The sequence below is a fragment of the Cydia splendana genome, chromosome 10 (assembly GCF_910591565.1).
Source record: "Cydia splendana chromosome 10, ilCydSple1.2, whole genome shotgun sequence".
Lineage (NCBI taxonomy): Eukaryota > Metazoa > Arthropoda > Insecta > Lepidoptera > Tortricidae > Cydia > Cydia splendana.
Window position 1 is genome coordinate 15299785 of NC_085969.1, and position 26379 is coordinate 15326163.

At 35.5% G+C, this 26379-nt stretch overlaps 1 protein-coding gene across 2 annotated transcripts in view; it reads left to right on the top strand.

The window, feature by feature from the left end:
* LOC134794393 (D-beta-hydroxybutyrate dehydrogenase, mitochondrial) overlaps positions 1–26379 on the top strand; it is an 84569-nt gene that overhangs the window by 6605 nt on the left and 51585 nt on the right. Inside the window, exons 1-3 of one of the 2 annotated variants that reach the window (XM_063766202.1) lie at positions 6780–6975; positions 13797–13930; positions 18249–18428. In XM_063766202.1, the coding sequence (XP_063622272.1) occupies positions 13820–13930; positions 18249–18428 (291 nt within the window). In that variant the 5' untranslated portion in view covers positions 6780–6975; positions 13797–13819. Of the gene's footprint in view, positions 1–6779; positions 6976–13796; positions 13931–18248; positions 18429–26379 lie in introns of those variants that run through there. The other variant, XM_063766201.1, reaches the window with a different exon arrangement.

Here is a 26379-nt window from a genome sequence, read left to right on the forward strand (position 1 = left end):
TGAAAACGGCTGAACGGATTTTGATGAAAACTTTACTAATCTGTCGAGAAAATCCCCGGCCAGGTTATAGGCTATCAACCCCTAAAAGGGGGGTAGCCTCGACACTCGATTGACTTAAGTTTGCCCCTGAATCTTATGGCGCTACTTAGGAAGGAGGGGCTAACTTTTTTCAAATATGTGCTACCACTATTGAGTACCCTGGTAAACTAACAGATGGCGCTCAATTTAATACGTTGTGACATGAATAAGCCACCGAGGAAAGATTTTGCCAAATTAACTAAAACTAAAAAAGACGGTACGGATATCAACAAAAATAATTGAATAATTATGTTGATTTAATAAATTAATAATACAACAAAATTAAACGACAATAAATTAATTGCCCCTCATTGCACAGTGCCATCTTTTGGGGAACTGAGTAAACATTAAGTAATCAAGAAAACTAAAAATGAGTTTACATAGTTACATAGTGGTAAAATAAACACACATATCAACACGCGTATAATTGCATAATTATTTAAAATTATTAATTTTCTCCATCATGAATTATACCTAATCGTAATTATATCGCACCCATATCAAATCTATCTTCATACGTATCGCCTCCTTTAAGCACCCAGTAATGGCCACGAAGGTAGGTACTTTGAAAAAAAAACATTGACCTCTGTCATTTGCAGAGCCGGATTAACCCTTTTAGGCAAAATAAGCACTTGCTTAGGGCACCCCGTCTAGGTGGCACCAAAACCGTAGGCAAAAAAATCGCAGGATGCATCAGCATTGCAGTCGTCGTGGAGTAGGTACCTACATGAAACTTTTATACGTGTACAAGTACCCATCTAATAACGAAGGGCCGTAGGGATCAAGTAAGAGAGTGAGGGTACGTAAGAACATCTCCAACGTAGGCTTTCGATTTGACCTTACGCGGAGGCCCTTAAAGTCATGGAAAAAAATCTTGCTCTCGGGCTTGCGGCCAACCGATTTTTTCGACATAGGTTACCGATTTTATAGCGAATTTTGCTCTCTTGCACGCCAGATTTGTCGGCCAAGCCGAGTTGCTCCTTAGCCGCGATCCTGAGACCTAACTGTCAAAGTGTTATAAGGGGCCCCGTGAAAGCCAAAAACTAAAAGCATCCTATCAAGTAGCGCTTTCGAGTGAAGCCAAAGATCGAGCAGTAGAAGAGTCGTGATTACATGCATAGATTCGATTTCAAGCCACTCTTTTGCAGTTCGGTCTTATGCGATGCCTTCTGCCATACTGCAAAGTTGATCTTCTGCCTTAATTACACTTGGGTGTGGATCCAAATCCAAGCTTTCCTCTTTTGCAGCTGGGCCTTCTGCCTTGCTCACACTTCGCCAATTCAATTCACTTGGTCAATTCCAAGCTCTGCTTTCTTGCATCTTTTCTGTATGAAAACAACCTCGCTGAGACCCTTAAATGTCGAGGCCTATGCGAAGCTAGGCTGATAGAAAACTGTCCCATCCCTTCTCTGTATGAAATCCTGGATTCGCGCCCGGTTGGGACTAAAAGTAAAAATATACAACTGTCTATCAAATTGCGTTTTTTATATCAAAAAATTTTCGCGCTCGCTTCGCTCGCGTTTACAATAACATTATAAGATGTGATAAAAGTGACATTCGGGTGGCGACTGCAGTAGCATTACTCTGTTGCGACGTTACTGCTGCAACACTGTTAATTTTCGTGATAAAATGATGTGACTGATTTCCATACTCAACTGTAATGCGGCAATGAACGTGACTCAACTTACCAAAAAAAATTCAATGTAATCTCGATGACCCTAGGGAGAGGGGGCACCATGTCTATAAATGCTTAGGGCATCAAAATATCTTAATCCGGCACTGGTCGTTTGCGGAGTCAAACGATTTGGGACTCGCATTTAATACGCAAAATCCAATCATTCGCGAAAGTCTCGCAACGCATTGAGGTTACAAGGGGCACGTGGTCTTCCTCAGGAGTCTGAAGAAGACCACGGTGAGTGGCGCTCTAGCCAGGCAGGCCGCTTCGCTTTCGCTCGCGCGCGTATACTTTACTGTATCGTCCGATATACATCTACTACTCTGTCGTTTAAATCACGTGTAAAATTTGAATAAGGGCGAAAAAAACTATTGATTTTGGAGTGTAGTTTTATTTAGTGGTACCTAATTGTAAAATATTTTATCTGGACTGCAGTCCTCTAGCATATCCATCTGACAACTTTACTTAGTTCCGCCTCCAGGGGAGAGGGAGAGAAATTAGGATTAGAAATTAGCTTACTGACATAGACCTAATTCCACGCGGGCGGAGCCGCGGGCACAGCTAGTTTGAAATACGAGTATTATCAGATCAGAGTTCAGACTTATATAGGTACTAGTAGACCTATCGTCTGAAGAAAATGTTGGTTAAGCATTGATAATAGCAAACGCTAAACCTATTACTTACCTTCTTAAAGCGTAAAAATATTTTTCATTTGTTATGGAGATAATAAATAATGTGCTCTTCTAATATTTAAAGACTGAAAATAATGAGTCTGATATAAAGGTTGATGTCTTAAGGAGGTAAATGGCCTACCACGCAATACAGGTCTGTAACTAATCATTCGAAAACTAAAGTACAAACTGATTTTTCATTATGTCAGGCAGAATTATTATAGTTTACTTGAATTTCAAATAAAAAAAAAACCTTGAATATAAGAAATAAATTACTTTAATCAATTTTCTTCTATGTATGAATCAGCCTCAGCCCGATTCGAACTTTAAGATACGTTAAATATTGCGACTTGATACGATATGGATTAGATATGTCAGTGTCAAAAGTGACGATTTGTTTGAAAAAAGTTCTTATCGTTCGAATCGGGCCGTCATCAATTACCGATTATCTATTCGTATTTAAGATCGCAGGGAGTATTAGGATGACGACAGCACATGACAGAACGTTGTGGAGATCCTCGATGTGATTGACCAAAGGAAAGGCGTTCTTGGCTTAACGGGGCCCTGTTTACTACATAGTTTAACTATTTGTATTATATATTTGTATATACATATACAACCCGGAGATAATTAACATTATAACATTTCAAACAAAATGTGAAATAATACTTCAAGTCAATCAGGTTCTGTTTCAAGCACCAAACCCTTTTGTATTTGTTGCGAGTAAATGAATATCCGAGTTTATTTCATTTGTATTGATGTCTCTGGGAACAAATACCCAGTGTTATATCCCTGAATATCCAGTGGAGTGGGTACGTGCGGGTGTGCCGAACTCCTAACGCGCATTATGCGGTCGTCCTAGAGAGGATGAGATTGGCGATCCAATGCATCGCTCTCTTTCATTTAACCTTGAACGGAAACCTGAGGGACTTGTATTCTATTTAGCAATATTCGATTTCTTTATAATTTTATTTACAACTGCTAAGACTTATTATACATTTCAACATAATATATGAGACGATATTAGAGATCTCATTGTTTTAGGAGTAGGGAAAGTATATTAAAATTATGAAAAAAATAGAATGACGCTAACTATTTTCCAAAGTAGGTATATTTATTCCAAAAGGAGATGACAGAAACATGTAAAAGTTTTGTTTGAAATTGCTTGTGAAGCTTTTTAATTAATATTGGGCCTGCTATTATTTATTAAAACTTTATTGTTCTTTTTTTTCTTGTCTGTACCTATATAAAAATTTACAAATGGCGGGCTTTGTCTAATTATCCCTTTAAGTGGCGGTCAACCCGTGAATGGTCGAGGCGAAAACCAGTAAACTGTCCTCCACGGTATACACCCACTTGCCAAAATTTCATTTGCCATAATAGTCAACAGCCATTGTATTGTTTCCCATAATTACATATGCAATACTTATTGTTTACTATATTAGTCACGTGCCAGAAAGTTTGTTTCCCATAAAATCAATTTCGATAATATCATTTGTCATCATCATTGTAAGCCATAATTATCACTAGCCATAATATATTTTTTGAACTGCGACCCTTACAGAAAAGTAATGCTACTAGAAAAGTGGGTTAGGTTAGGTTTGAACTGCGACCCTTACAGAAAAGAAATGCTACTGGAAAAGTGGGTTAGGTTAGGTTTGAACTGCGACTCAAACAGAAAATAAATGCTACTAGAAAAGTAGGTAAGGTTAGGTTTGAACTGCGACCCCTACAGAAAAGAAATGCTATCAGAAAAGTGGGTTAGGTTAGGTTTGAATTGCGATCCTTATAGAAACCAAATGCTACTAGAAAAATGGGTTAGGTTAGGTTTGAACTGCGACCCTTACAGAAAAGAAATACTACTGGAAAAGTGGGTTAGGTGAGGTTAAATATTCTATTAAATAATATTATTACAATTAATAATATGGACAACAACACGTATGGCACTCGTACGTTCTGGAATCTAATAATAGGGTAAACAAAGAGTATGTTACATAATTTTTATGGTAAACAAACAATTCGGGCAAATGAAATTCGGGCATATGAGTATTATTTTATACAATTTTCGGACAAACAATAGACAACCCACTGGTGTATGACGGTTGACCAGTGACCAGAGAGTGGTTAATGAGGTGTTGACGTATTTAGAGGTGAAATTGACTGCATTTAAGTATAGTTACGCTCTTCTAGCGCCCAAATTAGAGAAGGATAGCATACCATAAGAAACACAAAAACACTTGGTATAAAATTTGTTGGTGACGACCATTGATTCGGGAGCGACCGCCTAGTCCGAAGTCAGTCTCGTTTTTTAAGAGGTTGTTTTGTAAAAGAAATTGTATCTTAGGTCTTTTTTATTGATTTAATCTTAAAGATAAAAGTCTTCCTTTGATAATTAAATAGCAATTACCTGCAATAATCAATTAGTTTTATGGTGGTAGTCATTTTTAACAAGGAAGCTCGAAAACTGTCATTCTTCCGGAGTTTGATTACGTCTGGCCAAATGTATAAACATTATTTAGGGGAACTGGGTAGAGTGAGTAAAAGACTCCGTTGACTGGTAATCTTAGACTGATTTATTCAACCATACCTAGGCGTTTTATACATCCTATTATCTTTACATCATATGTCTAATCGGCGGCGACACATACAATATCTCAACTGAATCAGCGCGTGCTCTAATCTATACCAAGCTATCGACACGCACTGATTATATTTTGCTGACCGCCATACATTAGAATAATTTAATTATTATATTCAAATAGCCTTTATAACGCTGATTCTAACGATATGTGATTTAATATACTTTCAAACATAGAAAAGCTTAAATCGACGATTTTGTAACATTTTCTTAATCTGCGCTGACCACCCACCGGGGCCCCGCCACTTGACTACTTTTCGCGTTTTCGGTGGCGCCACTTGAAGGGTTATGGGGATTTGTTGTTCTAAGAGGGCGATTATAATCTTATTATAATCATCAAGAGATGATTATAATTTCCACTATTTGTCCTTATTTTAAATTGTGTCTTAATTTAATACAAGTTTATTAACCATTTAATATGGTTGACTAAAGTCTTATTCTATGGAACTTGCTAACTATGTAAACAAACTGCCATATTGAAATTGTCTCTAAATGATGAATTTACTAGTGACTTTTGTTTACATAGTTAGCATGTTATCGTATCGTTAAATACAAGATGCTAAAAGTGAACACGTTATTGAAATAAGAATAGGGAAGAAAATAAATAGAAATAAGTAATGGAATGAATTATTAGTACCTGTTCAATCTAGTTGATTGAACGTTTAATCAAAAATCTTTTTGTTTCATCTGTGTGGCTTCGTGTATGTACATTATCTTCTTTAGTACTTAAAATATCAATAAATGATTAAAACTTACGTAGTAAAATTGGTGGGTATGTCTTACTCGTAAAATGTTATTTTTAAGCAAGTGCTTTAATAAGGGTGCTGTCGGTTCAGCCAATAGAGTTCTTGAAAAATCGTAAGATCATGTTGTTTCAATCGTTTTTATATCATAATACGGTTCCCAAAAACATGAATAACAAACATTTTGAGATCTTTGTCTAGTAACTTCATCGATACGAAACCTGATTAAATAACTTTCGCCCGATAGAACTTAATTAAATCACGATCATAGGTCTATAACGTACCTACCATTAAAAAAATTGCTTTCTAAAAATGCGTACGTAACGTTATTTTTGATCGAACTTATCGATTACTTTTTTTTGTTAAATGATATACGGCACGCACGGCCGTCCGCTCAGTTCTCAGCGAACTGCGTTCGGAGAAGGACCTGAACTGCTGAACTCACTGCACCTTAAAGTGACGTTCGGAATGTTCGGATGGCAACTGCAGCTGCATTAAATACTGATGCGTGGTGCGACATTACTGCTGCGGCCTTGACGCGGGCGCAGTACTTTAAGTACCTATGAATAAAATTAATGATTATTGCCGCGATTATGGCGTTCAAGCCGTCACTCATTCTTTAAAGGAAATTGACAGATAAGTACAGTGGCGGCATCAACGCCACAGGAGTGATTTAAAAATACATCACCATCAACATCCATTGACCTTATTGGATTTTATTCGGCCCAGGCAATAATAGAATTACATATTACCCACACCTTATTTATAGACATAACAACAACTGAATTAAAAATATATCACCACCACTTTCCATTAACCTTTTTAGATTTGTTTCGGCCCAATATTACGTACAAATTATTTAAAGATATACCTATAAATAACAACAACTATATTAAATAGGTACATAAAGGCTGGGCAACTTGACCATCATGTTTTTATTTGCGAAATAGTGCAACTATAATTATATGTTTTAAAAGAACATGAATCAATTCATAGACGGTTAATGATAGAATTTTTAGGTCGGTCGCAGCGTGTCATCCAGAAATAACCGCGTCCGGGCGGTCACCGCGCGACATTTACATCGCGACTGTGCACTTTCTATTTGCGAACCGCACCGGCCGCCCAGGGATCCACTACAATAATAAATTACGTCATATCGTCAGGTGAAAGGTTATTTATATTTGTCATGTTTTTTGTTTAGTTTCACGTAAGTCTAGTGTGGGTTCATAAGGGCTTTGGAGACTCTTTTTCTTAAAACTAGCAAAATATATAGTATTATCGACAATAGTCTAGTACCTATATTAAGATGAATACAATAGATAACGTAGGTAATTCAGATTAACGTAGAAAAATCAATTACCATTAAAGTTAAGGATTCCGTTTTATTTATTCTTATCCACTGAACTACTCGCTTAATTTAAGTAGGTACACATTACTTGTCGATATGCGACTCTCATCATTATTCATAAACTCGTGAATTTTTATATGGGATTTAGTTAAAATCGCGCTTCTGTATAAATATGCATCACGTTCCTGTAATATTTCCTTTGACAGTGCTTTAAGATGTTGTTATTTATGCGAGTGTATCATTTGGGGTCCCTTTGTTTCCCATAAAGTTTTAAGTCATAATGTATTGTTTGTCATATTATCGTTAGTCATAATTTATGAATCATAAAACTGAAATCGTTAACTTTCAGGATTTTCGTAAGGTTATTCTAATAGATAGGTTACGTTAGGTTAGGTTTGTTTTATCGCAATCCTGAAAAGTTACGCGTTTCTGAGAAAAACCAATTATGACTAACGAAAATTCGGACAAACAATACATTATGACTCAAAACTATTTGGGAAACAATAGAGACCTGTATCATTTACCAAGCTTGTCTTTAAGGATAAATTTAGCTACATCCGAAAAATGAATCAGGATTTGTATATAAATATAATCATACGTAATATATATGCATTGATGATGCATTGGTAGCCGAGCGGTGAAGCGAGCGGCTTCTAAATCGGAGGTTATGGGTTCCAATTGTGGCTCTTCTCGGAACCAAGTCCGTGTAAGCTAACTGCACCAACTTTGACGTCACAAAGTGTGGAAATGCCACAATAAACGTCATATTTTTATGGAAGTTTATTTACCTTTATGGTATGGTATGGTATCACGTTACACTTTATCAATGTTGTGTACAGTTAGATTGGTCCGAATCTATCTACATACGAAATGTAATTTTATGTTTATTACTAATTGCTATTCTGTCAAGGAAAGCTACTAAAGCTACGTGCATAATATTAAGCACATCACTCAGCCCGTAAAATTAAATAGTTGTCACATATTTCATCAAAATTTAATGATGTTACATAGGATACAAACATACTCAGCCACACATAAATAACTCCTACAATCAACCTTTTCTTTACCGTAGTAGTCGGGCTAAAAAGTCATTCAGTTATCTTAAATCTCACTCAGTGTAACGCGAGGTCCTGAGTTACTGAGCTTTGTTATTATGTAATTATTACAATATGAATAGAAAAGTAAAATATAAAAACACATACAATACAATACAAAATACATATACATAAACACCGTAACATTATAAAAACCGTAACCTAGGGTGCCGCCAGCAGCGGGCTAGCATTTATCTTAACCAAATTTAACCAATCCAATGTAAAAGTAGATTTGGCAAGAATCTGAGTTTTAGTCTTGATGCCTGAGACTTTTGAAATATATATATACATACGATACGATATACTTTCTGCTCCTTCCGGATTAATAATTAAAGACTTCTTGGGACTCGTACGTAACTTACGCACTTGCATCAAACTGTTTAATTTAATTTAAACTACATTTTTTATGGAACTATAGCTGCTGCGCGTTATTAAAAACATGCTGCATGAAAATGAACACAACATCAAAAACATATCAGCACGAACACATTTGTTATTAAAAACATGCTGCATGAAAATGAACACAACATCAAAAACATATCAGCACGAACACATTTTACGGTTTAAGCTTATTTTCCTTGGCCCGAGGTGATAGCTCTCCCTTGCTCAGTAACTGATTGCAAATAGCACGATCTTGGATATTAACGAGATTACACCGCGGCCTTCAAGGCAGCGCAGTGCAACCCGCACGGAGAGAGTGATAAATTGATAATACATTTTTTCTGCGACGATTCCTGAAATGTTCAATTTAGAAATAGGTAAAATGAAAATGAAACTCTTTATTTTTCAATTTAGCCATATTACAATGCAAAACAAATGTCGTGTTTGTGATAATGATAATTTCAAACGATTTATTAAAACTGATTAATAGCCCAGTACATAAAATATGTCTAAAAAATACTTCCGTACAATACCTACTGGGCTCTGAAGCAGTAGCTGAGAATGCGACGCTACGCTGAGAGCGAGAGAGACTTTTTTTAATAGTAAATAGGTTTACGTTTAAAACTTCAAAGTTATTGTATCGTATCTATATAAGAATCAGGTAACATTTGTTTCTTGCTAGAGTGAAGAGTGGACGCTCTTAACCTTATCCCAACAAATAATAAATACCCTGTCTAAATACATACCTATTCATTCTAGGTAGCATAGTATTTTTATTCATATTAGATGTTTTCTTTTCAAGACTCACTCGCTCACTCGATAAAACAACTGAGGAAGTTACCGCGATACCTATTTATATAATTCTTTATTCTCTTACATTTACGACATTCTTGAAAACGTTAAAATATTCATTATATTTCATAGACCTTTTGTAGGCCATTTAATATTCTTAAGAATTCATGTGAAAATAAACCTGTACAAAATAAAGTAAGCTTCTGTGCGAAATTAAATGCTGCTCACGTTTCTTAGCGAGATCAAAGAACCGCTTACTTAGTACCTATAACTGCAGAGCTTTAAAAACTATAAACATTGTCAAACTCCGGTTACGTAGGCGACCGAAAGAAACTTGAAAATTACTTGATCGAAGCCAGTTACGGAGAAGTAAAAAAAAGCTTCGATCAAAACCAGGTTAGGAAGCCCCGGTTACGTAGGCGGCCGAAGGGAACAAAACAACGTCGCATTCCTATTAGTCCGTGGAGCTCACGACAAAAAAGTGTGAATACGGCAAATGATGATGATGGAATTTCCATTTGCAGAGTTGCTCCTTTTGACTCACAGATTGATTTAGGAAGGGGAGCCAACCGGATTTTTGATGCAAAATTTTGAGTTAAGGGGGGGTGCCCTCAGAAATTTGTAAAAAATGTTGTTTGGCTATGTGCGCAAGTTTGGTATCATTTTCGGGTAAATCAAGGATGCTAAATTCATTTCTGATATTTAATTTATACGGTTTCATATAAATAATTTGAAAAGAAATGAAAAATAAAAGTTTTCTATTTTTTTTTTCGAATAATTGCCAAAATTTTTCTTATTTTTCTATATACACAAAAAATAAAAATTTCATGAAAAAGCCCTACTATTCCTCGTTTTAAAAAGTATACACATGGCATATTTATGTCTAAAAATATAGAGAAAAAAAACGAAATGTAGACCTACTTTCGACCACCAGCTCACTGAATAGTATACAAAGATATAAGTTACAGCTATGAGAATTACGGCGTTTGATGATGATGAGATACCCTTTAGCACAGTGAGTCCTTAGAACCCTTAGATCATTTTAGGAACGGGAGCCACCTTGATTTTTGGTGCGGTGTGCTTGAAAGGGTGGGGATGATTTGTCCCATACAATCATAAATTTATGAAAGCATCTGTTTAGGTGTCTGCATTCATTTTGGTGTCATTGTCGAGTATATTAAAAGAAAAAAAAGAGAAATGGACTAACAGTTACATTATTTCGTATTTAAAAGATTTTACTGCTTTTATTTGTAAGATTTTATTTGTAAATACTCTTTAACATTGCTTATGCTTGGTGCACAACGTAATCCGATTTAAGAGACGTAGCTATACGGTGGAAAATAATTTAAATATTAGTTAATATTTACATTATTAATTTGTATTTTGAATATTTAATTACCTAAATGATTTCTGTCTTTTGATTTACTCGAAAATGTCATCAAACTTATTGCAGAAACCTAAACAGGTGCTTGCGTAAATTTATGATTGTATAGGACAAATCACCCCACCTTTCATCCCGACTCTATCAAAAATCAAAGTGGATCTCCTTCCTAAAATGATGTAAGGGTTCTAAGGACTCACTATGTATAATAAAAAGGGATCTCATCATCATAAATTGCTAAGCTGTAGCTCACATCGTTGTATCTTGTTCAATGAGTAGTCGAAAGTAGGTCTACATTTATCTTTTTTTGGTCACATTAATGTAAAATAAATATGACATATGTATACTTTTTTTAACGAGAAATAGTAGGGCTTTTTCATGTTTTTTTCTTTTTTGTGTGCATATTAAAATAAGAAAAATATCGGCTTTTATTTGGAAAAAAATAAAATGGAAAAATTTTATATTTCATTTTTTTCAAATTATTTATATGAAACCGTATAAATTAAATATCAGAAACGAATTTAGCAGCACGAAAATGATACCAAACTTGACCACATAGCAAAACTTTATTTTTTACAAATTTCGCGGGGCACCCCCCCCCCCTTAAGTCAAAAATTCGATTGGCTCCCCTTCGTAAATCAATCTGTAAGTCAAAAGGAGCAACTCTGCAAAAGGAAATTCCATCATCATCATTTGCCGTATAATTAAGTGAACACCAGGGATTATATATCCATCGCAGATGTTAGACGTCTCACCAGAGACGAGCGCAATTGTGGAATAATTACATTGTGCAAATAGGCAGGTGGGCAAAATTGATACCTAATGAGAATTAATAGAAACACGATTTGCGGAGGCCAACGTGTTTTTATAAGTCGAGTTTACAATTTTAATATCTTTCGTGTCACACACAATGTTTTACACCTCGGTATCCAACCCATTTAATAATATTACAATGCACATTCCAGCCACCACTCTCCACAATGTGTCTAGGACCTAATTCGTTCCGCCGTCTCCGTTTTGCAACATGTCATCTTTTGGTGAATTTATAATATTTAGTTAGGTAAATTGTGACAACTTAAAATAGGTATGTGAGGAAGTAATATTCAGAATAAATTAATATTATCTATAGAGATTCTTGTGTATGTCTGTATTGTCTGGTGTATAGGTATTGCAATACTGTATGTAAACACCATACAAAAAGTGTAGGTATTTCATTCACAAGACCAATTTACATGTCAAATAAAATAATAATAATTTACTTGTGACCGTTGCACATAGGTCGGAAATCCCGATTTAAGCCGCCAAAAATATTTTATTGCATTATTGCGCTTTATATACGATTTCGAACTAAGAAAACATATTTTTAGATAATTACAATTATTATAGATATTTAAATTTATGGCCCTTTTTTCCAAAAAATATTGATTTTGCTCCTTCTCGCTTGATTATTTTATATTTAAATGATATATATTATAGAAAATAAATATGTATTTTCGTCCATTGAATATATAAATAATAAAATAAACATATATTTATACATATATATTATATTTAGGTATAAGAGTAACATATGTATGACAGAAACTAATAGAAATATACAAAGGTTGTTATCTAACATTATTACGACTGATACATTTACTCAAAAAGATTAACATAAATATATAAATCACACACCACATTTAATCATCATCATATCTTATGTAATTTCCTCCTCATCGCTTGGGTAGCATTGACCATTCTCCGCTCTCGCGTTATGTGGCTCAGCAGAAATCAATAGCTGCATAGTTTCTGGCAGAAATAATTTAACTCGAGGTTTCGTTATCTTTCTCGTACTGTTGATAAGCGGATCGGAGGTCAGAAGCAACCTATGGTAAATGTCTCTAGAAAACTTTCAGGCATAGTTTAAACGATATGACCGAAAGTGTTTGTTTCGGGCTACTGCAGCTTCCTCCGAAAGTTGTTCAAAGGGAACTATTAAGTTTTCAATAATATGTAATTCTGCCATGGATCAGTATTTTGTGCATTGTCGGTGTCATCGGATGCCACTCATACAAATTTATATAAAGCTTTGCCGTTTCCAGAGCGTATGGGCGGAGCGGCGGAGCTTCCTTCCAACCAAGATTCATTAGATATCAGAAAATTTTCCACAATGCGACGTGATTGAATCCATTTCTTTTTAAATTCTGATTTAAAATGTGAAAATTTACGCTTCATGTTTCATTTTTCTTCATCTCCGTCACCTGAGCGCATAAGGAGATAATTTTCCAAAATCTCGAATTTTTCAGTTATTGACTGAAAATTTTGTTCATTTAACTTGTCAAACAGGTATTTTCGAGTCACAACTTTAAAACCCGAGGCATTTGATGAACCTAGAATAACAGAAAAGACATTTTAACGCTAATGAAAAAAAAACGTAATAATTTGCTGTTTCCGAAATTATTTTTTGAAACTCGATATTTTACAAAGTGCCCAAAAGTGCCCCCCAATTTTTTCATAAAATGTAAAGATATAATTGATTTATAGAATGACATAAAAAATATTACTCGGACGGGCTCGGAAGTATAGTATTTTCACAATTGAATATGAAAAAATAACAAATTTTTCATCAAGAAAAGGGTCATGTTTAGTGGGTTATATATATATATATATATATCATAAAATAAATATCAATGTCAGACATTGCAAAATGGATATTAGAACAAAAAAAAACAGTTTACAGTTGAGTGTTTGTTAAATATTTTTTCTACCTAATATCTCTCCTCTGAATATATGTAATTTTACTCCATACTGTCCGTAGGACTGTTGGGATCTCTTGACGTCACTTTTTTTTTCTATTTAGTACCAAGGAGCGCTCGGTAGGCATTTCTAACTTAAATATTGCTTTAACGTAGTGTCATTTAAATTATGATCTCATAAAAAAGGACTGTTGATACCATGAAGAAGTAACTAAGTAATATACGAATATACATCTTTAACTCTATTCATTTATTTGCAGAGTGACGTGGTAGAGCCAGCAGCATGGTGGCGGGTGACGTGACGAGGCGCGCGTCGCTCACGGCGCCGTCTATGCATCGTCGGCCCTCGGTGCGCCGCGGCTCGATCATCAAAGGCTCTCAGTCTCATTCCCAGGTACGAATATAATTTAGTGGGAAGATGCTATTTCCCCTGAATTAGGTACTTATAAGAGCTGATTTTCGATAGAAGTAAGCCGAGTATGATCTGTGCCCAAAGCATAAATGAGTGCCTTTGCGTGTATTAGAATATTATTTATAAAATATTAGTTATGTACAAATTGTGTTACGTATGAAACTGACCTGTTTTTCTTTAAAGTCCAATGTTGATAATGTATTGCACTATTTAAACACTTAACAGAACATCACGTGAAATTTACACAATTGGTGTGGACACGAAACAACGGTTGATAAGAGAAACATCGGCAGTGGTAACTTTAAGATAGTAGTTAACCTACTAATAAGATTTGTACATTACTTTTAAGTAATTATATTATGTATTTATATTACTGATTAAAAAATGTTATAATCATTTTATTCTGCATAATTCGATAAATGGACGAGGTACATGAGAAACCACTATTGTGACGTAATTTCTGGAATGGCATGATCAACCAGGTGCAAGTGCCTGGGTAGCGATGGGCATCAAAGGGCTCTACCAAATTCATTTGGGTCATTCTGCTTTACGCATCAGCACTGAGTTAATCGTCGCTAAAGGAATATTGAAAGTTAACTAAATACTATGTTGATAATTAATGTTATGTATTATAATAATTATGTACTTACTTGATTAATTAGATGGATTAATTAATTTAATCATCTCTCTGTGAATTATAACTCTTTGTAATTATATTTATTAGTTGTTGATGATAAGGTGAATTAATTGGATTACTGCCTTTAATAACAGTTTTATTTACAATTACATCTGTTTATTATTTTATTTATCATAAAAATGCCAATTAGGATCCCTGCCCAATAACAACCAGTGATTGTTTTAGCAGTTGTATATACTTTGAATCAAGGTAAATAAATAACTAACGACAAGTTATGCCTAATTTATACACTAAACTTAGTGTTATGAAGCAGTAATGAGAATACAAGTAATATTGATTATTAATTTTGAGTTTAATATTTAAATTTGCTTATTTACATGTAAGTTGGGTGTCTCCTTATTTACTAAGACAGCTATGTTAATTCGCCTTTCTCACACGTGCATGTCGAATAGCAGCCTGAGTACGTATCGTACAAATAGCCATGTCAGTCCATATAAAAGTTTGCACAATTGTGCAAGTTTTTCGGCAGAGGGGTAAGCTCTTAATGGCCACTCCAGTTATTAAATGCTCTAAGGGTAATTATAACGTGATAAACGCTTCCCTCGTGTAGATCGAAGTTCATTCGAGTTTATTCGGCAAGATTTTCCGCGCAGTAACTTCGTCGACACAATCGTCCAATCTCACGAACTGGTCCGAAGTGCCCTAAAGAGTTTCGAAGTAATTAAAGCATTCGCAAAGTAGCAAGTATGAGTGACCTTCAACGCAAAGCTATGTATGTACCTACTTAGTTGGTAATTTTGTTTGTGCATTTAGTTGGGAAGAGTGGAAGATGGGAAAGACAAAAGAAGCTAGTTGAGCTGGAAAATTTCACGGACCCAAACGCACTTGATCATCATCCTAATAAGCTACGTCTTCATGCTTATTGTAGCGCCTAACCTAAACTTAAATAAAGAGCTGGGTTTCACTTGGCAACTCAATTGATCAAATAGCGTAGGTACTAGTTTATGATGAAAGCAAATAGCATCTGACCTTATCAACCCACTGAGGAAACTAGGCCTTATTGGGATTAGTCCGGTTTCCTCTCGATGTTCACCGACGAGTAACTGATAAAGAGCGAATCGTATTGATAAAATAGTGATCCTAACCCTTCTAATCCAGTAACTTTGTCGAATTTTGTAACCTGGCTCTTTTGCGTCAAATCCGGTAGTTCTGATTTTTTGCAGACTTGTTTATGATGTTGGCCCAATGAATAATCCAAGTTTGTGACTTCGAGCGCCGAACGCAACTTTGTCAACCCTGGTTTGGGGGGTGGGGGGGGGGGGGGTACGATCTTGTGGCTACTGGGCCAAATCAGCTTTGATTGACCTTAGAAACAATTGTGCCAACCGGCATCGCCTGAGACAAAAGTGAGTGTATGCTCACTGTACTTACTTAGCCTACGAATACAAGTTCGAAAAAATTATACATTTTGAAAGGATTTATCTCGGAAAATATTAGATGTACAGAGACAATTCTAGTGACTTATTGTAGCAAATTTAGTCTACTTTAAAAACGCCCTAGGAAGTTACTATCAAAAACTAGTACTTTAGGGTTATAATCGCCCAAATCTAAAAAAAAATGCGGTTTATTCGATTTTTGACAAAGTTGCGTTCGTCGCTCGAGGTCACAAACTTGGATTATTCATTGGGCCAACATCATAAACAAATCTGCAAAAAATCAGAACTACCGGATTTGACGCAAACGCAAAATGTATAATTTTTCGAGCAACACCAGCTTCCGACACATCGGAAGGGAGGGGCCCAAGCGATATCTTACCGTACAAATCTTTCTGCCATTTTTTGCGGGGGGAAAGGTGCACACAGTCGCACTTCACACACACTTACATACAAAATCCAATCTGTAATGACGACACAAATACATAGAAAATAACACACGTCAAAGAAAAATCTTGCAAACCTCGATCTCTTTTTGTGTACGGATGAGTCACAAGTGTCACAACACGCACACTAACACATTTTTGTCTAAGTATTTTATTGTATTCTAACAGATGAGAAGTCGGATTTGACGCTCGACCGATCCGCAATTTGTACTGGGCGAGCAAAATCGATAAATCCAACAATTACATGAGACTAAAATACAATAATTGTGTTTAAATGTAATTAAACGTATGATATGTAAAAAAAATATTACATGTGAAATGTAACACCTTCTTTTTGTAAATTTGATGTCTCCGACCTCTTTTTACGACAAAAAACCGAGCAATTAGGCATTTTTTCTGCTGCTGTGTTCACGCGCGCGTCTGGACTCGGTCTAGTGAAAAATCCGAGCGCAACTAGTTTTATTACCCGCGCTAGATCAGTTGATCTAGTACCTAGGCAGAGGGGAAATAGTGCGAATGCCGCCTCCCTTCCGTGTTGCTCGAAGTCCTAACCTGTCTGAAAAGACATAAGATAAACGTACTAGTGCTCGACATGCTAATGCCCAATAGATGACACCTTGCTATCACCTCTATTGACAATGACTTAAGTTTCAATCGTTCTTATTATGGAGTGTAGAAGTAAGTTCTTATCATTCCGCTGTCACGGTTCAAAACCAAAACTTTAAACAACGTTGCTTATTATGGTCCTATCCCAAATAAACATGTTTGAGAAATCTAGAAGGTTATGAAAAGGGCACATGAAAAGTAGGAAAATTCAGTTCTAGTGCGAGAATACGTAATTAATTTACTGACCAAAAAAAACATAATAATAACAGCATAGGTGCCTTCAATCCACAGCGCAGGCTCATCATACAGATAGATCATCCACCTCAGGTTTCAATTTAATTTTTAATTTTAATTGCTTACTTGTTTGAAAATATTTTTGCATAGTTATTAAACTGATTAAAGTCTTTTCTCAAAGGTTTTCTTAATTCGCAATCCATTCTGCATTAGTGAATATCGTTTTATGCTCGAAGGTTTTATGTAAATAAGCTTTCATTGAGTTAGTTTAAAAGACGAAGTTTAGAAATAAAATGCTTTGCATTCGTTCTTCTCTATTGGGGATCAAAGAGGCTATATAGCAAAGCTTCAAAGAACCTTTAATCAAATCAAAGTCGCATAATTTAGTTGAGTGGGGGCAGTACCTCTACACTGCACTGTTTTAGAAGTGACAGGATTGCGATTCTATTTCACGAAGACTTTGTTCCGATGTTTTTTTTTTAGTAGAAGCAACTTTTTACACGCATTTACTTGGCTTCAATTCGTATATTTGCGTATTGTTTGAACCTATATTTGGGTCAAATACATTTTAGAAACTATTGTAGTGCACACACCAAATCCTGGGATTAGTTGCCAAGCGGACCCCAGACTCCCACGAGCCGTGGCCGTGGTTTAGGCGTGGTCTGTCCCCACATATTTTAGTAACGGAACTGTTTTTATTTACATTTACAATACTCGTAGAAGATAGTAAAGTTGTCAAGAAAAAGTAACCCCAGATTAAAATACCCTTCTAAGAACAATAAGTAAACTAAGTTTTGGAGCTGATTTGCTTAACTCTGAGCAGAGAAAGCCCCAGTTGCCCTCAGCTTTTTCGACCTTGCTAATGCAGTATTCATGTCCTTAGAAATGTCTTAATAGTTGGAGTGTTATTATTTTCATTGTAACAATTGTGTTTGTTATTGCAGGAGGTGCCATGGGACATAATCGACCGGTGCGCGCTTCCAATCGTGCTATGCCACGCGTTAGCCGTGGTGCTCTCAACCGTGCTCAATGCTCTACATCTGAGCAGCATCTCTGTGTTCACGTTATTCCTCTGGTTCGCCATCTCCGTCACCGGCTCACTTTGGTTCTACCACAACCTGCAGGTAATTAAATTAGATATTTTTATCGCTATTGATTAGACTTGGAGTTTTTCAAAAATCTCTCCCACTCCATCCAACTTAGAAATGCTCTGTTTGGCCCTTTGTTTTGTCTGGTAGAGGGCACTTTGAAACATTAAGTCGAAAATACCACATTCCAAAATACCACACCTCTTGAAAAAAGTAGGAATACTATATTACTCATAATTAGCTCATCATAAAAAAAACATTCTGTATATGTATAAGTATAGAGAAATACACGGTGATCTAAATAGGTCCTGATTAGGGTTTGCACGACGGATCCGAAATGTATGGGAATATCCGCGGATCCGGATCCAGATCCGGATAATTTCATACATTTCGGATCCGGATTGCAAACCCTAGTCCTGATATTTAATAAAAACAACATTCATGAATTTTGCATTTAACTATAAGTAAGTTTAGATATTGCAATCTCGGAGACTATAACCGGCAATGTGGTACATACCGTTTTATTGAAAATGACACAAATGTCCAGCGAACTTGTAAGCGCTTTTTCAAAAAGCCGTTATGATCTCGAAGCCGAACCTGAACTTGTAAAATATGTCCATTTAAATATTAATTTATCAGTATTCCCTGTGCAGCTCACTATAGTTAGTATTTTTCACTTAGCTTGGGTATGGTGACATTTTGCGTTTTAAGGTTATAAATTGTATGGAGATGACAGCTGACACCGTACCCAAGCTATGTAAAAAATATGACTACATCAATATGTACATATTATAAGTAGTACGATCAAGATATACTGTAAATTGTCAAATTAAGATCAAATTATTAAGATGAAAGTGGAGGATCCATGTGAATTCGCTTTTTCATACAAACGTAGTCCTCATTTTCCTCTCTAGAAATTAACATTATTGAAAATATTTTGACACAATTTGCTGTAACCACAATTTCTAATTATTGTAAGAGTTAGGAGCATTTAAAATTTTGTATGAAATCTAGTTTTCGCTCCTATTAAATTTTTATAATAGGTAATCAAAAAATCGAAAAAAGTCAAACGTAGGAGTAGGTAGGACATAGCTATGGTTAATATACATCAAATTATGTAAACATATTTTCCATCATGTCAAATGTAATTTTGGAGGAAAATGGGGACAAAGTTTGTATCGAGAAGCGGCCGTCCCCTTTCCTCTTAAAGTTAATTAGCCGCTTCTGAGGTTGATTAGTGACAGGTACGCCGCAGGTGACTCAATTTAAACATGAGATTACAGAATTACATTCCTCGTTTCAAGCACATTTCCACCAACTTCATCGCGCCGCGTATGAGCTCTCTCATATATGTGAATTAAAAAAGTTAAGTTTGCTTCTAAGATAAAAGAGCGCTGCTTATTCTTTTTAAATAATTATGTTTGTCGTAATTGAGCTTATGTTTAAATTTACACTTAATGAATTATTATAACCTAATATGAATTGCACGACGGACTTAATCGCGTATTTAAGTTTTAAGATTTACCTCCGACGTTTCGAGGACGACGTTGTCCCCGTGGTCTCGGAGAAGACTGGCTATATAAAATTGACATCAACATCTTCTAGCCGCGCGAGTTTTTCGAACATAATATATTTATTTTATGATTTAACAAAAATAATTCCATGAGATTCAAAACACTTTAAATATCTAGTTTAACAATAAAAATGTATTAGCAATTTGCTCAAATCCTAGGGGTTTATATTCATATTTGTTTCACATTCAGCCCGCGAATTGCTTGTAAATATATTGTAACTGTATCGAAGCTATTACAACTTTGACGGTCGGCATGCATTAGATATCAGTATTCTACGGGTGAGGGTTGGCACTGCATTTTCCTTGTGGTAGGACTTTTGTTGTTTCATATCAACTTAGTCGTAATACGACATACTGGATTTGAATGTGAACTCTCATTTTCTTGGTTTCCAATTACACTGAATTACTAATGCTTGTAAGACAGTAGCTATACAGGACGCGTTGTTTTATTGCATCCTAATTATCTTTTGGCTCATGGGAATCGGGCAACTTGATAAGTTCCTAAGGAAAAATCAAGTCGTCGAACAATGTTTTTATGAAAAATTTTTTTCGAGAATGCTTAGTTTTTTCTGTACTGTACGTAATGACGACACGAAATCGGAGTCGATCAAACAATGTTTCGCATAATTTTGGTGTATAGTTTCGGCAACGTTCCAGCAATGCGTGGGCAGAGAAACGCTGACTAACCCATTGTGCGGAACTATGTCAGGCGACATTCTTCATTATGGTTCAAATGTGGGTGTTCCCTTGCAGATTCATTTCCATATTCAGTAGTTAACAATAAAATACTCGTTACTCGTGTTTCGTGAGTCACTGTTTATATTAAAAATATAACCAGGTACTCACAAACGATAACATGTAAAATATATATAGAGTACCTCCCCTACACACGTACAGTGGGGTCGGGATGTTTTTTTGTTCACTTTAGCCCTATGGCCTATAGTGTGAGATGTCTTTGGAAAGATCTTTCAAAATGAATACGGATGTTCAAAAACTATTTAGGTACTGTTTGTTTTTGAGTTATCCCAAAAAATATTTTTCATCTCTCCTATTCGGAAAGTTCACATTTCATAATAGGCTGATAGCCGGGTGGAAAATTGCATTTCCCACCCAAAAAGTGGAAAGTATTTTTTTATAATTTGTACCTCGAGCAACGGTTAACAGCCATACATGCCATATTATTCAGTTAAAAGTTGAAAGCTTCCGCATTTTCAGACCAAATATTATCGAAATTAAATGTCAATTGCATTGCAGTATTAAAATATATTTTAAGATAAATATACTACTTGTATTTAATACGTCAATGTATGAAATATACATAAATATTTAAATATATTTTTTTTTATTTAAATTCAATTCTATTGCAATGTTAAAAAATACTCTAGTTATATGTAAGAAATCCACAACGCAGGCTTCGTCCGGTGGCTACAAATGCAAATCAGCAGCAAATGCAAATCAATATAAATGACGATGAAACATAACATTCATTTATTCCGTTTCACTTTTTTTAAGGCGCGTATACAGGCCGCTTCAGACAGATCCCAATTTAAGATCGGATTGTCTATGGTTTTTGAAATTGTTTTAGATCAAAATGTAAATGGCGCCAATTCCAGACCCTAATTCTCTTAACTGTCAAAATATTTTCTTGTGTTTGACTGTCCTCATAGTCAAATTGAAAAGTAGAGTGTTTAACTCGGGTAAAAGTAACCATCACACCCTCGAATCTATTGCTATATTACTTCTTTATTATATCACTTCGTTGGAGCGCCAAAATATGTCGGGTGATATGGTTCACTTTCCACCGTTGGTTAACAATCTACTATTTGAAATTAGAGACTTGAAACTTCATGAAAAGGCAAATTTTCCTAAAAAACGTAAGCGTGCGTGAAAGTTTGTATCGGGAACAAACTTTTTTTTGATTTAAGTTGGTAATTTTTGCTGCACATTGTTCATGTAAAATTAAAAGTAAAACAACCAATATAGAAATCCACGCGAACGAAGTCGTGGGCAACAGCTAGTAACTTTATATTCGGGCGAGTGTTGAAATTATTTCTACTCGCAACAAGCAAGCTTTTCAAACAAGGCATATACTTATAAAGTATAACGAATTCTTAGCAAATCTGAGATTTGTTTGTCATACGTTGAACCTGAAATGTAAAATATTTCCATAAAGTACTCCGTGTAAAGTATTTTAGCTTCATCTCTCATCTCTCCTAAACATATCACGTATCTAACTTGATCATTTGAAAAGTCATGCATATGTTAAAGACTCTTCTAATAATATACATACAGATATTTGTTTGGTTAGAGTTTTAAATATTTATTACATTATCGAATGTACGTTTAATTTATTTATTTATCTAAACTTTATTGCACTAACATACACAAGTATGTACAAATGGCGGACTTAATGCCAAACGGCATGCTCTACCAGTCAACCATAATAAAAATGCAAGATCAAACCCAAATATTTGTTATAAATATTCCTTTAATCACACGCATACGACCCATTACAGCCTAAATCACCCTACAAATAAAAACTAATTGAGTGCGCAGATAACAACAGCACTTTGATGTATTACGAACGCGCGGAGGTGATTAATTGCTTCATTACAGCCAAAACATTTAGTAGATACACGATAACGGAGTTATATAATAGATAGAGGTACAGTAACAGATCACATATTATATCAACCTACCAGATGGAGCATTCATTATACTACTTGAGGTACATATATATATATATATATACCTATGTTACACATTGGCGTTACCGTACCAATTTAGCACGAGAGCACTATCAGTGACTTCAGTTGCGTCCACATTTACAACCAGCCGTATTAAGATTTTAAAATCTGTTTTGGTTTTGATACAAACGTTACCCGGACTGACATTTCAATTACCGCGGGCTTTGTAGGTGCCTTAAAGTTTACTGTCTATCGTCTGAAGCTAATGAAGCTGGAAGGAAGGAAACAAAGAGAGTTAAGTGTAGGGGGGAAGAATAGTTGCTATTATACCATTACCTACCTAAGTAAGTTTGAGTAAGTTAATGATTCAATTTGGAGTAGAAATCTACACGATAATTTGTACAAGAAATGGTCTAACTTGTTTACTGAGTAGCTAGCAGATCACGAGGCAACATCATAGAGGTTATCACGCGATGCTATCACGTTTAGGTACGAGCTAAATTCGAGATAATGCGGCCATATCACAATTAGTCGCGCTTTTTTGTGCGCCTGAAATGCATTTCGAGTCGTATCATAACAATTATATAGGTATTTCAATACTATGAAAAATTGTGTCCGCTCCAGTAGCTAAATGTTAATTGCAAATATCGACAAAACGTGATTTCTAGGAGTGAATATTCTTAAAATACTTAAAATACCATGTACAATTACGCAAACAATTAAGACGCGACGCTTGAGGCTCTTGGCGCTGTATTTTACAAGTAGAATAAGCGCACAATGTGTGCTGACACGGTCTTCTTAAACGCTACATAAAATGGGCAGGAGCACATGGATGGTAATCTATGGCCACAATATGTAATTATGTACCTATATCCACGGCTTTGGAAGACGTCCAATCGCCCACGCGCTTCAAATGGCGGATCTCGCGAGCATAGAAACCTCTCAAGAATAACTACGCTTATTTTATTAAAAAATGTTATATAAATACATGCTGTTTTAATATCAAAAGAGAGCAATAGGTTCCTATTGATCGTCAGCTTGGCTCTATAGTTATTATCGTTATTATTGCTGAGACCAGGCGGCTTAGCACGGTCGCGTTTTTATCCCTTGTCACCATGCCTGTCCCGTTCTAACAAGTATGTAAGTGCGAAAGGGACGCGCATAGTGATAGTCGATAAAAATGGAACCGTGCTGAGCCCGCAGGAAACTGCAATTCGTAATAGATGAGTGATACGAGTACATATAAGACTACTCCACATTTTTTTTGCCATATATTTTTAAAATGCTATACGAGAGAGTCAAGGTCATGGTAATAAAGATTTTTTGATTGATGGATTTTTTTCAATTAAAGTACCTCATTTTCTTATAATTATTACTGTAGCAATTAAATTATTTTACCTCGATGTCAAAATAGCACTCCAAACGATTAAAATTAGAAAATTTAAGACAATTACGAGAATCATAAATAAGTCTTTGTTGTTTCATGTTTCCGGTTCGAAGGTTCCATTGCACAGCTCAAAGAGAATTCATTTTATTTTAAACATAAAGTGAAACATTTCATTAATAAGGTGAAACACCTTTAATTAAATTGTACTAAAATAATATTTTTGTTAGATATACCTACCCTTCAACGTAGAGAGAAGTTTTATTATTAGATATTCGCAAGTATAATGTTTTTAAGATACTGTTTTTAACAACAAGCATAGGTACATACTTATTTTAACGCACTACATTAAACGCGCTACATTAAGAAGATTTGAATTTGAAATAAACACCAGCATAGTTTCAGCTATGAAATGATAAAGGTATATTAGGTATTACTATATAGCTAACTGCCCACGACTTCTTTCGCATGGATTTTTATAATGTTTATTATTATTTCTTCATGATCATTGGCCAGTGAAAAATAGCAGTTGGGTTAAAGTGCAGTAGGTTCCGAAAACGGATTTAAAAAGTCATAGTGTTTTTTGGGATCACAATACGGGTGCCATACATTTAATTAGCAATCTTGAGGCCTTTCTCGAAGGCTTGTATCGATTCGAATCCTGAGTTTTTGAATTTCATTTGATAGCACTTAAATAATTTGTAACAAATATGCACAAAAGCTGAAAGTATGATAATTGCTTCTAAAAATTACCAATTTTACTTTTGATCGAACTCACTCATTCAATCACTTTTATTTTCAATGTTCTTTTTTTGTTAAAATTTAAAATTATAATTCAAACACATGATATTTGCGTTCCCGGGCATGTACCTACAGCTATCTCGCTCACGCTTACGCTCAGTGAGAGAAGAACCTGAATCCCCGGGGCCTTAATTCGGATACATATATAAGAAAACGCAATTCCGACGTTTTGCCTATTACATGTTGCGGTGCGACGGGTCGCTTTGTATTTCGTTTCATTTAGAGACAATTAGGTATAGTTCGTTTTTTTAGCATTAGAATAAGATTACGCGATCTTGACGTGTCTTTTAATAGAAATGGTGAGAAAAACGCTTTTTAAAAACCAGTAACTATCTATTACTTATGAAAGCAAAAGATTGTATATGACTCATAAATCAGAAATAATCGTATGTGACTCATAATTGTTACATAATTTGCCGTGACTTAATCACACCTTATTACGTATGTTTCTATGTGTGTACCTATATAATTTGTTAGGAAGAAGAATATAATTATATACACGGTGGCCAAAAAATAAGCGCATTCCCGTTGCCAGGGAGGTTTTGGGATTATTCTGAGTATCTTTTACTATGGGACCCACCACGAATCGCGAAAAAAAAAACACCGGGTTGCACTCCGGGAGTGCCGACAGAAGTGAAAACTCAATAACTAGTCCAAAATGTTTGCAGCACTATGTATAATTGACCCATCCTCCTTTCTATTTAAAAACTTTAGTTCCGAAATTGCTGGCCAGTGAACTTAAATTTGTAGCGGTAATTGTTTAAAATTCGAATAGAAATTGTAAAGTTACCTTGCAGACCTCGCATCTAAATATATTTGGTCATGATATTTTGAGTTTTATTCACCAGTACTAGAGTTTACTTTTATTAGCGATTTCATCAAGATGAGACTTTATTGAATTATATTGGAGTGATATAAAGTTAGAATGTAACTGTGAGATCCTCGTATTTCAGCCCGTACAAGATTAGAACATTGAGCTTTGTTGCTTAATATAAAAGTCCAGTTTTAAATAATTGACCTGATTATGATACGTTATGACTAAAGTTCTTTGGTGAATAACATTGTCCGTCACACATGACATAAGTCACGCAAGCGCCCTGCGCCGCCTACATGAAACAGCAGGCTCAGGCATACATTTTCGCCGTGCGGTAGAAAGAGAGGAGAGACGCCTTACGCGTTACGCGTTACGCTGTCCCGAGTTTATAATTTTTTCCCCACCTCAAAAAGTGCTCAGTGCCGCTAAAGAAGTTTTCACTTCAAAAATGCAAACGAAAGCGGAAATGCACTTATTTTTTGCCCACCCTGTGTGTGTGTGTCGGAGAATGGCTGAATTGTGCCATCTATCGCCTTTAAGAGGCATTTTATCACGCAACCTTTGACCTTTGAGCAAACTAGTTCCGCCAGTGTGCGTCGAGTGTGCTGTCAAAACAAATGAAATCCAGAACAATTGAAGTTACGCTGTCAATCAATCTTCAGGACAGCACGAACGGGAGAAGATGAGGTCTGTGGCGGTTCCTAGGTTAAATCCACTGGTTTGCTTTG